This window comes from Quercus suber, unplaced genomic scaffold (assembly GCF_002906115.3).
Source record: "Quercus suber isolate HL8 unplaced genomic scaffold, Cork oak 2.0 scaffold_20, whole genome shotgun sequence".
Classification (NCBI taxonomy): Eukaryota; Viridiplantae; Streptophyta; class Magnoliopsida; order Fagales; family Fagaceae; genus Quercus; species Quercus suber.
This window is the reverse complement of record NW_027069485.1, coordinates 825,992-838,341: the sequence shown is the minus strand read 5'-3', so window position 1 is coordinate 838,341 and position 12,350 is coordinate 825,992. Positions and strand designations below refer to the sequence as shown.

The window sequence follows — 12,350 nt, the reverse complement described above, 5'->3', positions numbered from 1 at the left end:
TATAGGTTTGGTTCAAGTTAGAGCATCCGCATCTAGCACGCTAAAACTCCAAATATACTAAAATTTAACTTCAAACCTCATAAATCTTGCATTATTTGCACTTCCAATTCTAAAAATTTTTTATCATTGAGCTACAGTAACGTCCTACTTTTATGATGGTATTGTAGCAAGATGGTATTTAAAAAAAAATAATATTTTATTGGGTTTTGGATTTTTTATTTGGGTATTGGGCTATATTATTTTATTGTGTAAATATATTATTTTAATGTGTTGTATGGCAAAATAAAAGTTGGAATGTTGGTTGTATTGTAAAATGATATGATATGATAGATAAAGTCATTTTTGAGATGGTAAAATAAGATATTTTTTAGATACTAGATGCTAATGCTCTAAGTGTAACTTTAAGTAATATTATATTGCAAAATATTTTTTATTTGAAAAAAAATTTTACAAATTTTTTTTATATATTTTTTATTCTATCCATGGTTACAAAATTTCAAGATGATTGAGATAAATAACTATTTCATCTTTAAAATGTTTAAATTTCAAATTTTTATATTTCAAAACTATGGATAAAATATGAATTTATAGATCAAATAGTAAATAATATCTGATTAGCACAAAATTTGTGATGCATGTTAAGAACATAAAGAGTGTGTAATATAGTGGTCATATTTTCAAAATATTAATTCAATAAAAATTTATTAGGTGAAGTACATTACTTAAAGTTACACTAGTGTAACTTGATCTAACCCTATATGAAATTTGATAATTATAATAGATATTAATAGACATTTATATTTGATTATGTTTGGATATCGAATAATTATGGTATTTTATTAATTGGTATTTAAATATTATTATGTTTGTGTTGAGTAATGCTACAGTTACAAATTATTCTACAACATTTTTACAAATTATTAATGTGACAAACTTCTTTTTGGTTTTCATTTAGGCTTACTATTAATATTATTTTTCATTTACCAATAACCACTCATCAGTAGTTTGTATTATTTTTTGTAAAAATGTTTGTATCTCTAGGTTTACTCGTTTATGTTTTTATATAGAACTATTTAATATATAATTATGGTAATTACTAATATATATATATATATTTTGGCAAAATTACTAATATATATTTATTGTGATTGATTTTGTATAGAAACTATTAAATATGAAATTTAATACTAAAATTGTGATCATTATATATTATTTAAATAATTACGGTATTTTATTAATTGGTATTTTTTTACTGGTATTAATTGGTATTTAACTATTATTATGTTTGTGTTTTTATATAGAACTATTTAATATATTATTATGGTAATTACTATATATATATATATATATATATGATTGATTTTGTATAGAAAATATTAAATATGGAATTTAATACTAAAATTTTGATCATTATATATTATTTAAATAGTTTTGGTATTTTATTAATTGGTATTTTATAATGAGATATTACAAATGGAATTTAATAATTATGGCATTTTATTAATTGGCATTTAACTATTATAATGTTTGTGTTTTTGTGTAGAACTATTTAATATAAAATTATGATAATTACTTATATATATTTATTATGATTGATTTTGTATAAAAAATATTAAATATGAAATTTAATACTAAAATTGTGATCATTATATATTATTTAAATAATTATGGTATTTTATTAATTGGTATTTTATAATGAGATATTACAGATGGAATTTAATAATTATAGTATTTTATTAATTGGTATTTAACTATTATTATGTTTGTGTTTTTATATACAACTATTTAATATATAATTACAGTAATTACTAATATATATTTATTATGATTTATTTTTTATAGAAAATATTAAATATGAAATTTAATACAAAAATTGTGATAATTATATATTATTTAAATAATTATGGTATTTTATTAATTGGTATTTTATAATGAGATATTACAGATGGAATTTAATAATTATGGTATTTAACTATTTACCATGTTTGTGTTTTTATATAGAACTATTAAATATATAATTATGGTAATTACTAATATATTTTTATTATGATTGATTTTGCATAGAAAATATTAAATATGAAATTTAATATTAAAATTGTGATCATTATATAGTATTTATTAATAGGAATAATTTATGATTGTTTTTTTAATATGGAAATATTAAATATATAATAATTGATAACTATTAATAGATATTTATTATAATAGTAGTTGTATGTGAACTATTGAATATGAGTTTGATAATTATGGCATTATTTAATGGGTATTAATTATGGTCGTGTATTTAAATGGAACTATTAAATATATAATAAGAATTTGATAGTTATGGTATTATCTAATGGGTAATAATTACGGTTGTGTTATTTATATGGAATTATTAAATATATAATAAATGATGATTAAGTAGGAGATGTTTATTATGATTATGCTTGTATATGAAACATTATGTATGAATTTAATTATTATGGTATTTATTATTAATAAAAGGTGCTACGTCCACAACATTTTCACAACAAATCATAGGTAGTTAGTTGTTATTGAGTTTAATTTGAACCTACTACTGAAATTACTTTTCTACCCCATCAATAACAACCCGTAAAAACATGTCACATAGAATTTGTAATGAAAATGTTGTGGACATAATATTTCTCTTTCTTAATAAGTATTAGTTATTATTATGTTTTTATATAGGAATTACATAATATATAATTATGGTATTTGTTAATGGATACTGTATTTATTATGATTGCATTTGTATAAGATATATTATATATGAAATTTAATACTCATCTAAAAAATATTATGAAATTTGATAATTATGGTAATTATTTATAGGTATTTTTTTTATGATTATGTTTTTAATTATATGAAATTATTAAATAATTATGATAATTATTAATAGATAATTATTGTGTTTTTCAAAAATGAAATATTAAACATGAATTTAATTACTATTTTATTTATTAATAGGTATTAATTATGGTTGTGGTTTTACATAGAACTATTAAATATAGAACTATTAAATATATGTAATTATGATAATTGTTAATAAATATATAAAATGATTTTGTTATCATATTTGGCATAATATGGTTATTTATTTATTTTACTTAGGCATGAAATTTGATAATTATATTATTAATTAATATTCATTTATTATGATTTTGTTTATATGTGGAACTATATATTTTACTATTAGTTATTTATTTTGATTGCGTTGTCTATGGAACTATATATCCTACCATTTAAATCAAATATAATGTGTTAAGATTTTAATAGCTGTTTAAAATAAATAATGGAATTTCAATTAAAAAATACCCCTTATTTTGATATGTATATTATGAAGACTAAAATAATAATGTGGCACAATTGTATGATTTCTACCAAAAATCAAACATCTTTAATTTTATATATTTATTAATAGACACTAAATTTGATTGTATTTGTATATGAAATATTAAATATTAAATATGAAGTTTGAGAATTATGATATTTATTAATAGGTATTTATTATGATTGTGTCTTTATATGGAATTATGAAATATATAATTATGGTAATTATTAATAGATTTTTTTTATATTATATATATATATATTCTATTATATCTATTTTTTTTAAAGGAAAAAAAAAGATATAATAGAATATATATTCTATTGTATCTATTCTATAGTTTGTAACTTGTGTAATGTAGTAGAAATTTTAATATAATAAGATTTTTTGCCTCTTTTATTTTTTAAAATATGAAATTTGATAATTATAGTAGTTATTGATAAGAATTTATGTATAGAAACTATATATTTTACCATTTAAAGTATATATGATATTCTAATGGGTGGTTTAATTAGATATAAAATGGAATTTAAATTAAAAATTTATAATAATGACTGATAAAATTAGAGAAATGCTACATCTACAACAATTTTACAACAAATCACAGGTGGTTAGTTGTTATTGGTTTAAATTTAAAACTAACACTAAGATTATTTTTTTGCCCCAACAATAACAACCTGCCACTTAGAATTTGTTATAAAAGTGTTGTAAACATATCATTTCTCATAAATTATATAGATTAAAAAATTATGTAGCACAATATTATGAAATCAATTGAAAGTAAAACTTTTTTGGTTATATACAGATTATAGATGAATTATAGATAGGTATAGGAAAAAAAAAATAGAGAATAATATATTAGGATTTATGAAAAAAAAAAATTAAATCGAAAAAGTTGCCGGTTAACTAAAATTTAACCCAAAATTTGAAGGGCCTAACGTGAATTCTCTAGTTTGCCTCTCTAATGTTCCATCATGATACTCATTGATCAAAACCTCAGAAGATAAAATTGGCAAAAGAATTTTTTTGAATATAAATTAGTCAAAGGCCAAGTTTTAGCGCACCTAAGTTTATCCAAACAAGGACAGAGCTATCTTTAGACTAAGAGGGGCCATGGCCTCCCTATAACCCAAATGTTTTATATTTTTTTAATGTGTTTTCTTGTTAAAATTAAACTTTTGGCCTTAAAAAAAAAATAATTGGCCCCAGTCGAATTATATAAACACATCACTCAAATTCATTATTTTTATGGAAAAAATGCATGACAATATTTTTAAGTGGTTCTAATATGTCTTTATCAAAAAAAAAGAAAAGAAAGGGTGGTTCTAGTACATTAATAGTTAAGGCAGGTGGCTAAAGAAAATTCATTATCAAATCCAAAATAAAATACATATTTGATATGAATAATTAAATATAATCTAAGGAATTCAGCAATATATAAAATCTAAGGAGTACTTTTTGGTATTGTCACCCCATTTTCAACAGTTCACTTAGGGATTATGTGTTTAATATGTTTTCAAAATTTTCTTCAATACTCAAAATTTCCCCTCGATTCACATCAAAAAAAAAAAAAAATCCCTTCAATTCATTGCTCTCTCTCTCTCTCTCTCTCTCTCTCTCTCTCTCTCATTTTTTTCCCCCTTCTTACTTGATGGTATTTAATTTGTTTATTTTTAACACACGAAAGAAGGAAAGTCACGTGAGATGTCAATGGCAAAAAAATGGATTTTATTTTTATTTTTATTTTTATTTATTTATTTATTTTTAAGAGATTGATTGAAATGTTCCTCAAATGATTCTTGATTGGTGCATCATTATTGTTTTGTTATTTGTGGGTCAAATAATTTTTATATATGTTAGGTAAATAATGTATTCCACCAGTTTGTTAGTATTGGAAGTTGAAAATGAAGGTTTTTTTTTTTTTTTTAAATATGCATGCAAATGTTTAAGAGTTTAATAGTTTCAATAAATTCAAAATTATCTAATAACACATGAGTAAGCTAAAAAATATTATACTTATCATATAAATACTTAATTTAAATTAATTTTTTTATATAAAACTTATTGATCTTCAATTTTTTAATTACATGACTTATTCAATTTTATAAGAAAAATAGTATTTAAAGAAAATATATGATGTTAAAAATCTAAAATAAATGAATTAATTTAAGAATTTTCTATAATTTTAGTTTAATTATCACTCACAAAATGTAAAAAATTTCGTCACCATTTCAAATAAAATAGCAAACACATACGAGAGAGTGTGTGTGTATATATTAATTTCAAGAAATTTTATTTTAGTCTTAATTTGTAGTCGCAACTTCTATAACATATTTCCAAAATTAGTTTTTGAGACACTAAGACTTATTATAAATATTGGAGTGTCCTCGCACTCAGCAAACAAGCATGGGACATAGAAACATAAACAAAGGAAGCAGAAATGTTCTTTTGTTCTAGGAAAAAGACTGAGACACCAACATATGTCTCTTGCAAAGTTTTTAAAATAGGAGTCCATGCTTGATTCACAGCTGAAGAGCTAAATCAAGCTTTTTGGCATCACTGGCCTCCGCGGCTTGCCAGCCTTCAGGAGTTTCTTTTTCATAGAAACTCATTGCATGTAACAAAGCCATTTTCTGAGCTGCTACGAGCTTTGATGGTTGGTGTAGTATTGCACCACTATCAGAGTCTCTGTCCTTGTTAACCTGTATTTGCATATTTGGAAATTCACTCTGGTTTGAGTGTTGGCTCCACCCCACCAAGTGACTAGGCTGTACCGCAGAGTAAACTCCACCCTCATTCTGTGTGCCTAAACAAGGCAAGAAAGTGATGGGTTGAGACAACAACTTTGCAGCTTGTGGATGCAAGAAAGATGTGTCTGAATAAGGGCTTTTTGAAATCAAGTCCACCAGCTTTGACTGTAATTCCCCCAATTGACTTGGCTGCACCTGTTTACCTACTTGTGTAGATTCTGGCATCAGCATCATCTCCACATTCGTGTAGTTGCTGCACATTTTTGTGACCCCATAATTCCCAGTATTGCTACTCATATTTTCCTTTCCAGCAAAAGGGAAACGTGAGCCTAACCCAAGCTGTTGGCTTTGATTTTGATGAGCAGTTTTCCCAGGAAGATGGTCCATTTTGTTATCATTAGTACTGACCATTTTCCCTTTGCCTTTAGAATTTGGAACCAAAAAGTCCCCATCTTTACGTCTGTTATCAGCTATTTCTCCTGGGGAACCAATCTTAACACCTTTTGTGCTATTGAAGTGAGCGTTTTCAATTGGTGGATTGCTTCCAATTCTCATTCTGTCAGATGGGGGCAGCATGCCTCTTAGATAAGTTCTTTTTAGGCCCATTCTGCTCATGTCTCTGCAAACCATCTTTCCTTTGTTGGCACCATCTTTGATATTAATCCTGTGACTGCTGGTGTGGGTGCTTTGTTCTTTGGAGGGATCGCTATGAATGTTCAATGGCATGTTGGCGCAGGCATTGACATTCAAATCCCAAGGAAAGTCATGGAGGACACTCCGAGTCTCAGGCATTTTGCCTTTGTTAATACCACCCAGAGAAGCAGGAGGCTGCATGAGAGATGGTCCAGGAACTTGATAATTTGGAGTCATTGCCGGAGGGAGTATTGGAGTACTCTGGGATTGATTATGTGAAGCTTCAATCTGCAGATATTGCTCCAATTTCCTATTGGCAACCATTTGAGCCATTGGTCCCAACTCTTTAGCAAACCGCATTAGACTTTTTTTGTAATCAAGGTCCGCATTTGTAACCTACAGTGTAGACATATCAATCAGAGCATAGACAAGGAGATGTATCGAACAAAAAAAAGTATTAAATAATCAATATGAAGATTTTTTGGCTAGATAATCAACATGAAGATAGCACACAAAAGTTTAGCAAAAGCAAATTAATATATTTAGACTTGTACTTGCATTTTTAACCCCCAAGAAAAAAGTATGATTTACTTCCAAAGAGAATCTTTCAGATTTATTAAAAATAACACCTTCATAAAATTAAAATATCAAGTTCCATAAAAAAAAAAAGAGCACGCTTATATATGTACGCATGCATAATGCTAAGAGTGTGAGCCAATGACATAAATCTAGGGCTGAAAGGGCCTATTTACCATGGTTAGGACATGTACTTAACACCTGAAAGCCGGCAAGCTTAAGACATTCAAAGAGCATTTTTCTATATATTTGAAGCACCTTCGGTGGAAAATCTCTCTTGATTTTTCATTAAGTTTCAAATTGTTAAAGTTATTGAGTGAAAAACATGAAAAAAAGAGCAAACACAAAGATTTGTGTGGTTTAGCCTGAAGGCCTACATCCACGGTAAAAGCCCTTGATGGCTACATATTGTCTATTAAGCTCTTGTGTTACAAATGAACCCAATGTAGGATTTATATACTAGAGAATACTAAACTAACCCTAGATTAACCATAGACTAACCTAAAGTTAATTTACTTATTTTACAAATACATGGGCCTGCAATTGGTTTGGACGCTAAATTAACACAAACAACTCTTGTTGTACTACTAAAAGATGCAACTAGGATTGTGAAGGATTTAAACCAAGCCAAATATTCAAAGTTCAAGATTTTTCATTTAATTTTATTTCAACCGCAAATCAGACTCAAGTTGATCACTTAATTAGATTATATGTCCAAACATAAATCATTATTTTTGTCAAAACAATGCTTGAGCTTGTTCATGAGATACTTAATTAATTTATTATTTTTCCATATATTAGTAAACATCACGACTAACAATTTTAACCCATTCAGAAATTTATGCTGATGATATGTAATTAAATTATGATTGAAATTATATTATTTAAGTTACATAGATGAAAATATTTTAGTTGATAAACTTATAAAAGTTAGATTCACCAACCTTATAACCTTATATTGTTGTATATAATTTTTGCTCCCGAAAAATACTATTTATTGATATTATATTATCAATAAATAGTCTAGATTGTATTTTTCTTCGAGAAAAGTAGAAGTTGGTAGACCGAATGCACCGTTCAAGATGGAGCTTAACAACTCGATTTTGGTTTCCTTAAAAGGATCAGCAGATGGATTGTGCTCGGTTGGAAGAATGGAGAGGATTTGGAAATAATGACCCAAAACAAATCATTGATCAATTTATTGGTCTTCTCTGATCCTCCAAACAAACGATGGGTGCTTACTGTTGTTTATGGGCCGCCGTACAAAGCAAGGAGAGTGAAGTTATAGGATATGCTCTCCAAGGTTGGGAAATCATTCACAGCCCCTAGCTTTACGTGAAAAATTTTAGGATTATAATTAATTTTGCACTTATTTTCATAACTATCTAATGTAACTGGCTATGAGTGGTGGGAAAAAAAAAGTGAATCTATATGAAAGTGACAGACAGCTAATCACAGTCTGTCATATAGGATAGTTGTGAAAATGAATATGGAATTGGTTATGATTTTAGGAATAACTCAACTTTACTTAGGGAACTTCAATAACCTCTAATAGTTGAAGAAGATTGGGGGAAGATGGTAGGGACTAGGGAGTCCTCAACAAGTGGGTTCATAGGCTTTTTGAATATGGAAAATATTATTTCACACTAGTTTATACCATCTGTTTCACATAAATATCTATAATTGACGTAAAAATGTCCACATTTTAACACATGAAAGTGGAGGTAAAGTAAACAAGAGTAAGAGTATAAAAGCTGAGAAATTAATTAATCTAGGTTTCTGTGGTAACATCTTGACTTGGTCAAACAAATTAGTAGGCATACACAACATCAAAGATCAAAGAATGGCTGGACAGAGCAATTACAAATATTGATTGGAGAGCAATGCTCTTAGGTGAAAAGCTCAAATACCTTCCAGCCATAGCTTTAGATCACTTTCCCATTGAATTCAGATAAATAGAGAATTCTCTACCGTGTATTATTTGGACTAAATTAGACATTAAGGTCTTACTATTTTGGGGGAGTGCTGTGAGTGCATGTGTATCACAAGACTTTCTTTCTTTTCCTTCCCTCCCCAACACCAATACGTGTGTTTATGTATGATATACTTACATGAACAATTGGTTTTGGGGCACTGTAGACTGATGAAACCAGTGCCTCATTTCCACTGGCAAAAGGGGTACAAGGCCGACATGTTTGACGCTTTTCTGTTTCAAAGCCATCTCTAGGCCCTGTTCAAAACAAAGGAAGAATTTAGAAATCTTCCTTCTTACTCCATTAGAGGATAAATGCAGAGAATAAGATAACTTCCGCAATGGCATAAAATATTTTGTAAACAAAAATGAGAAAGAGAGGTTCAATTAACACATATAGTTAAAGATTTTCCTATAATTTAATCGCACATAAGAAACTACTGCAAAATGAAAAAAAAAAAAAAAAAATGCTATTGATAAAAAATGGTTTAATTTTATCAACTCCTGTATGTGTTCAATGCTTAAGGAACATATATCAAAGATACGGTTTCCATCAGGGTTTGAATTTTGAACTAAATGGTCGGTCTATTTTGGTGTTTCTTCTTAGAGATGGACCATAAAAGCAACATGGTCTACTTTTTGGTGAAACACCAAAATTCACATTGCCACATCTATCAAGCTTTAGTGCAAGGACCTCAGGATTCACCTTGGGGTTTCCTACCTGGGCGTCTTCTTGCTGGAGAGACCTCCAACCCAAAATTCTGTGGATTAGTTTTCAGAGTACGAAAAACCTTCTGTGCCAGTTCATGTATACCAAGTGCCTGGATATCAGAAAATATGGATTAATATTGAAGAAAATTGAGTTCTCCTGGTAACATACGCATACTTTCTAAAGTTTGATATACCACAAGAACCATTTCAAGTGTACCTCTCTATAAAATATGGTAGTGGGTGCATTAAAATGCATTGCATTGCTGCAAACTAGAAACACATCACGCTGTAGAAAATTCAAAGAATTGATAATCAGTTAATAGCTCAATGAGAACTAGTGCATATAATAATTCTCAAAGGTAGATCAGCTTTAATTAAATTTCTCTCCCTGAAGATACAGAGGTCTGCACATATGGGCCAACCTGCTTACATACTTGGACATAAATACTTAGTGATATCAACTTGGTCGTCATTCAAACTAGACACTGAAAATTAGAGCAAAAGGCATAGAAGCATACCTCAAATTGTGCTAAGCTTGTATACATTCCATGCTGAAGTTTAGCCCTCATTGTGCCAAAATCCATTGGCTGTTTTATGATTTTGTGATAGCCCTCCACCTTCCAAAAGAAAGAAATCCATTAGTATTTAGATTTGAATTTAATATGCTAAACATTTTGAACAAAACATGTAGAGACACCAAAAAAACCAACCCCTAACCTCTTGAGGATTAACTGGCTGAGCAAATATTGCATATGTGTCTCTCCTGAATAGGGAAGAATAATTAAGATTAGAAAACCTTGTAAGCAAGGAATTCACATGATATTAAGTTATTCAGGTAGTGGAATTGACTCCTTTGCAAAACCATGCCAGAAAAATTATCACAGTAAAGAGTTTTACCTTTGCAGTATATCAAGGACAAGCTCGAGAGTTCGTCTTTCTGGCATTTGTTGAAGAAATGAAGAAGTTGCTCGTGGATCTAATACAAACATAAGAAAACCACTAATTAAACACCCTAGTGATTAAGATCTTAGAACAGGAGAACATAAGCTATATACGTTTATATACTAATACTAGGCTCACCATTTCTGATTACAATACCTCCATACTTTCGGTTTTCTCCAATCTGCATGCAATAAAAACGAGAAAGCACATTAACAACATAAATATATTTGCAGGCCATGAGGAGTGCAACCCTCGTGTCAACTCATTTAGTATGGCAGTGAACATCTAAGTCCACAAAACACAGAATTTTCCTCCAATCCAAACCCAATGCATGATGGTTCGTAAGATAATTTATGTATACCTTTTTTTACGTAACATATTTAATAGTTATGTGACTTGTTTAAATAGTAGTTTAATAACTTATGTAATTAAAAACACGAGTGGTTTTATTATGATCTGCAGTATAATGAGTTAGAGAAAATTCTTGCAGCACAGTTTGGAAGAAAACTTTGTCCAGAAGAAGCAGAAGAGAGAGACCTGATGAGATGGGTAAACAAGAGAAGTGGCAGCTACATCTTGGAGTCTTTTGCGCTTGCAGACCCTCCTGCGGCCGTACTGCCTGATAGTTGTAAAAGGTGCAGTTGTACGTGAAACTAGACCATGTTGGTGCTTCTGATAATGCACTTGTTGCTGAGAATGCAGCAGGACCCCAGCTTTGTGTTCCACCACTTCCTCGGCCTCCGTCTTCTTCATCTTCATCTTCATCTTCATCTTTCTCTTCTTTTCCTCTTCCAATGCCATTATTCGGGCACTCCTCCTCCTCCCCATTTCTGATACGTCTCCTCCCTCCTCAGCCATTTTACTACGTAAAACAAATAAACATTTACACAATTCATATGTACTTCGCTACTATCTCAGAGTTTTAACCGAAAAATGTCTTCTAGTTTTTAGGCTAATTAACAAAAGAGAAACGTCAAAGAAAACATAAATCTAATAAATTAATATGTGGCTCATCACATTTGATTCTTGCTTTTGATTTTGCTCTCTCTATATTGACGATGTAAACTCATTATTAAATTGTCCTTAAAAAAATTCTGAGGTTGCCTTTTGGATTTAAAGATTTAATATTAAGAACTTTTTTTTTTTTGAGAAACAAATAATATCAAGAACTTTGAAAATTAATTGTTAATGTAAATTGTTTGATTATATTTTATAGTACATGATAATTTGAGTTTTGGAAAATTTATTCAAACAAAATTACTTATGATATTATAGATTTGAAATAATATCTTACACTTAATTATATCAATTCCACATATTAAAAAAGGCTCAATTTTTTCCTTAAATTTTATCATTAGAAAAAATAGTCATTTTACACTTTATTTAAATCATTTAAACTAAAAATTGTAATATAAATAATTATCGATAAATACCT

General features: G+C 28.3%; 1 protein-coding gene and 1 long non-coding RNA gene across 2 annotated transcripts; both read right to left on the bottom strand.

The window, feature by feature from the left end:
* Positions 1–5,652: 5,652 nt before the first annotated feature.
* Positions 5,653–9,692, bottom strand: LOC112007239 (uncharacterized). The gene is made up of 2 exons (XM_024039558.2): positions 9,402–9,692; positions 5,653–7,110 (listed from the first exon to the last, which is right to left on the bottom strand). The coding sequence occupies exon 2, from the start codon at positions 7,072–7,074 to the stop codon at positions 5,854–5,856; it is 1,221 nt and encodes a 406-aa protein (XP_023895326.2). The 5' UTR covers positions 7,075–7,110; positions 9,402–9,692; the 3' UTR covers positions 5,653–5,853.
* Positions 9,693–10,497: 805 nt separating this feature from the next.
* LOC136063209 (uncharacterized) lies at positions 10,498–10,949 on the bottom strand. The gene is made up of 3 exons (XR_010624920.1): positions 10,871–10,949; positions 10,691–10,736; positions 10,498–10,590 (listed from the first exon to the last, which is right to left on the bottom strand). It is a non-coding gene; the product is annotated as an uncharacterized LOC136063209 (long non-coding RNA).
* Positions 10,950–12,350: the final 1,401 nt, after the last annotated feature.

What these genes read in the sequence shown, in the direction of transcription:
- LOC112007239 (XM_024039558.2), bottom strand. Translation starts at nt 7,074, where the DNA reads ATGCGGTTTGCTAAAGAGTTGGGACCAATGGCTCAAATGGTTGCCAAT.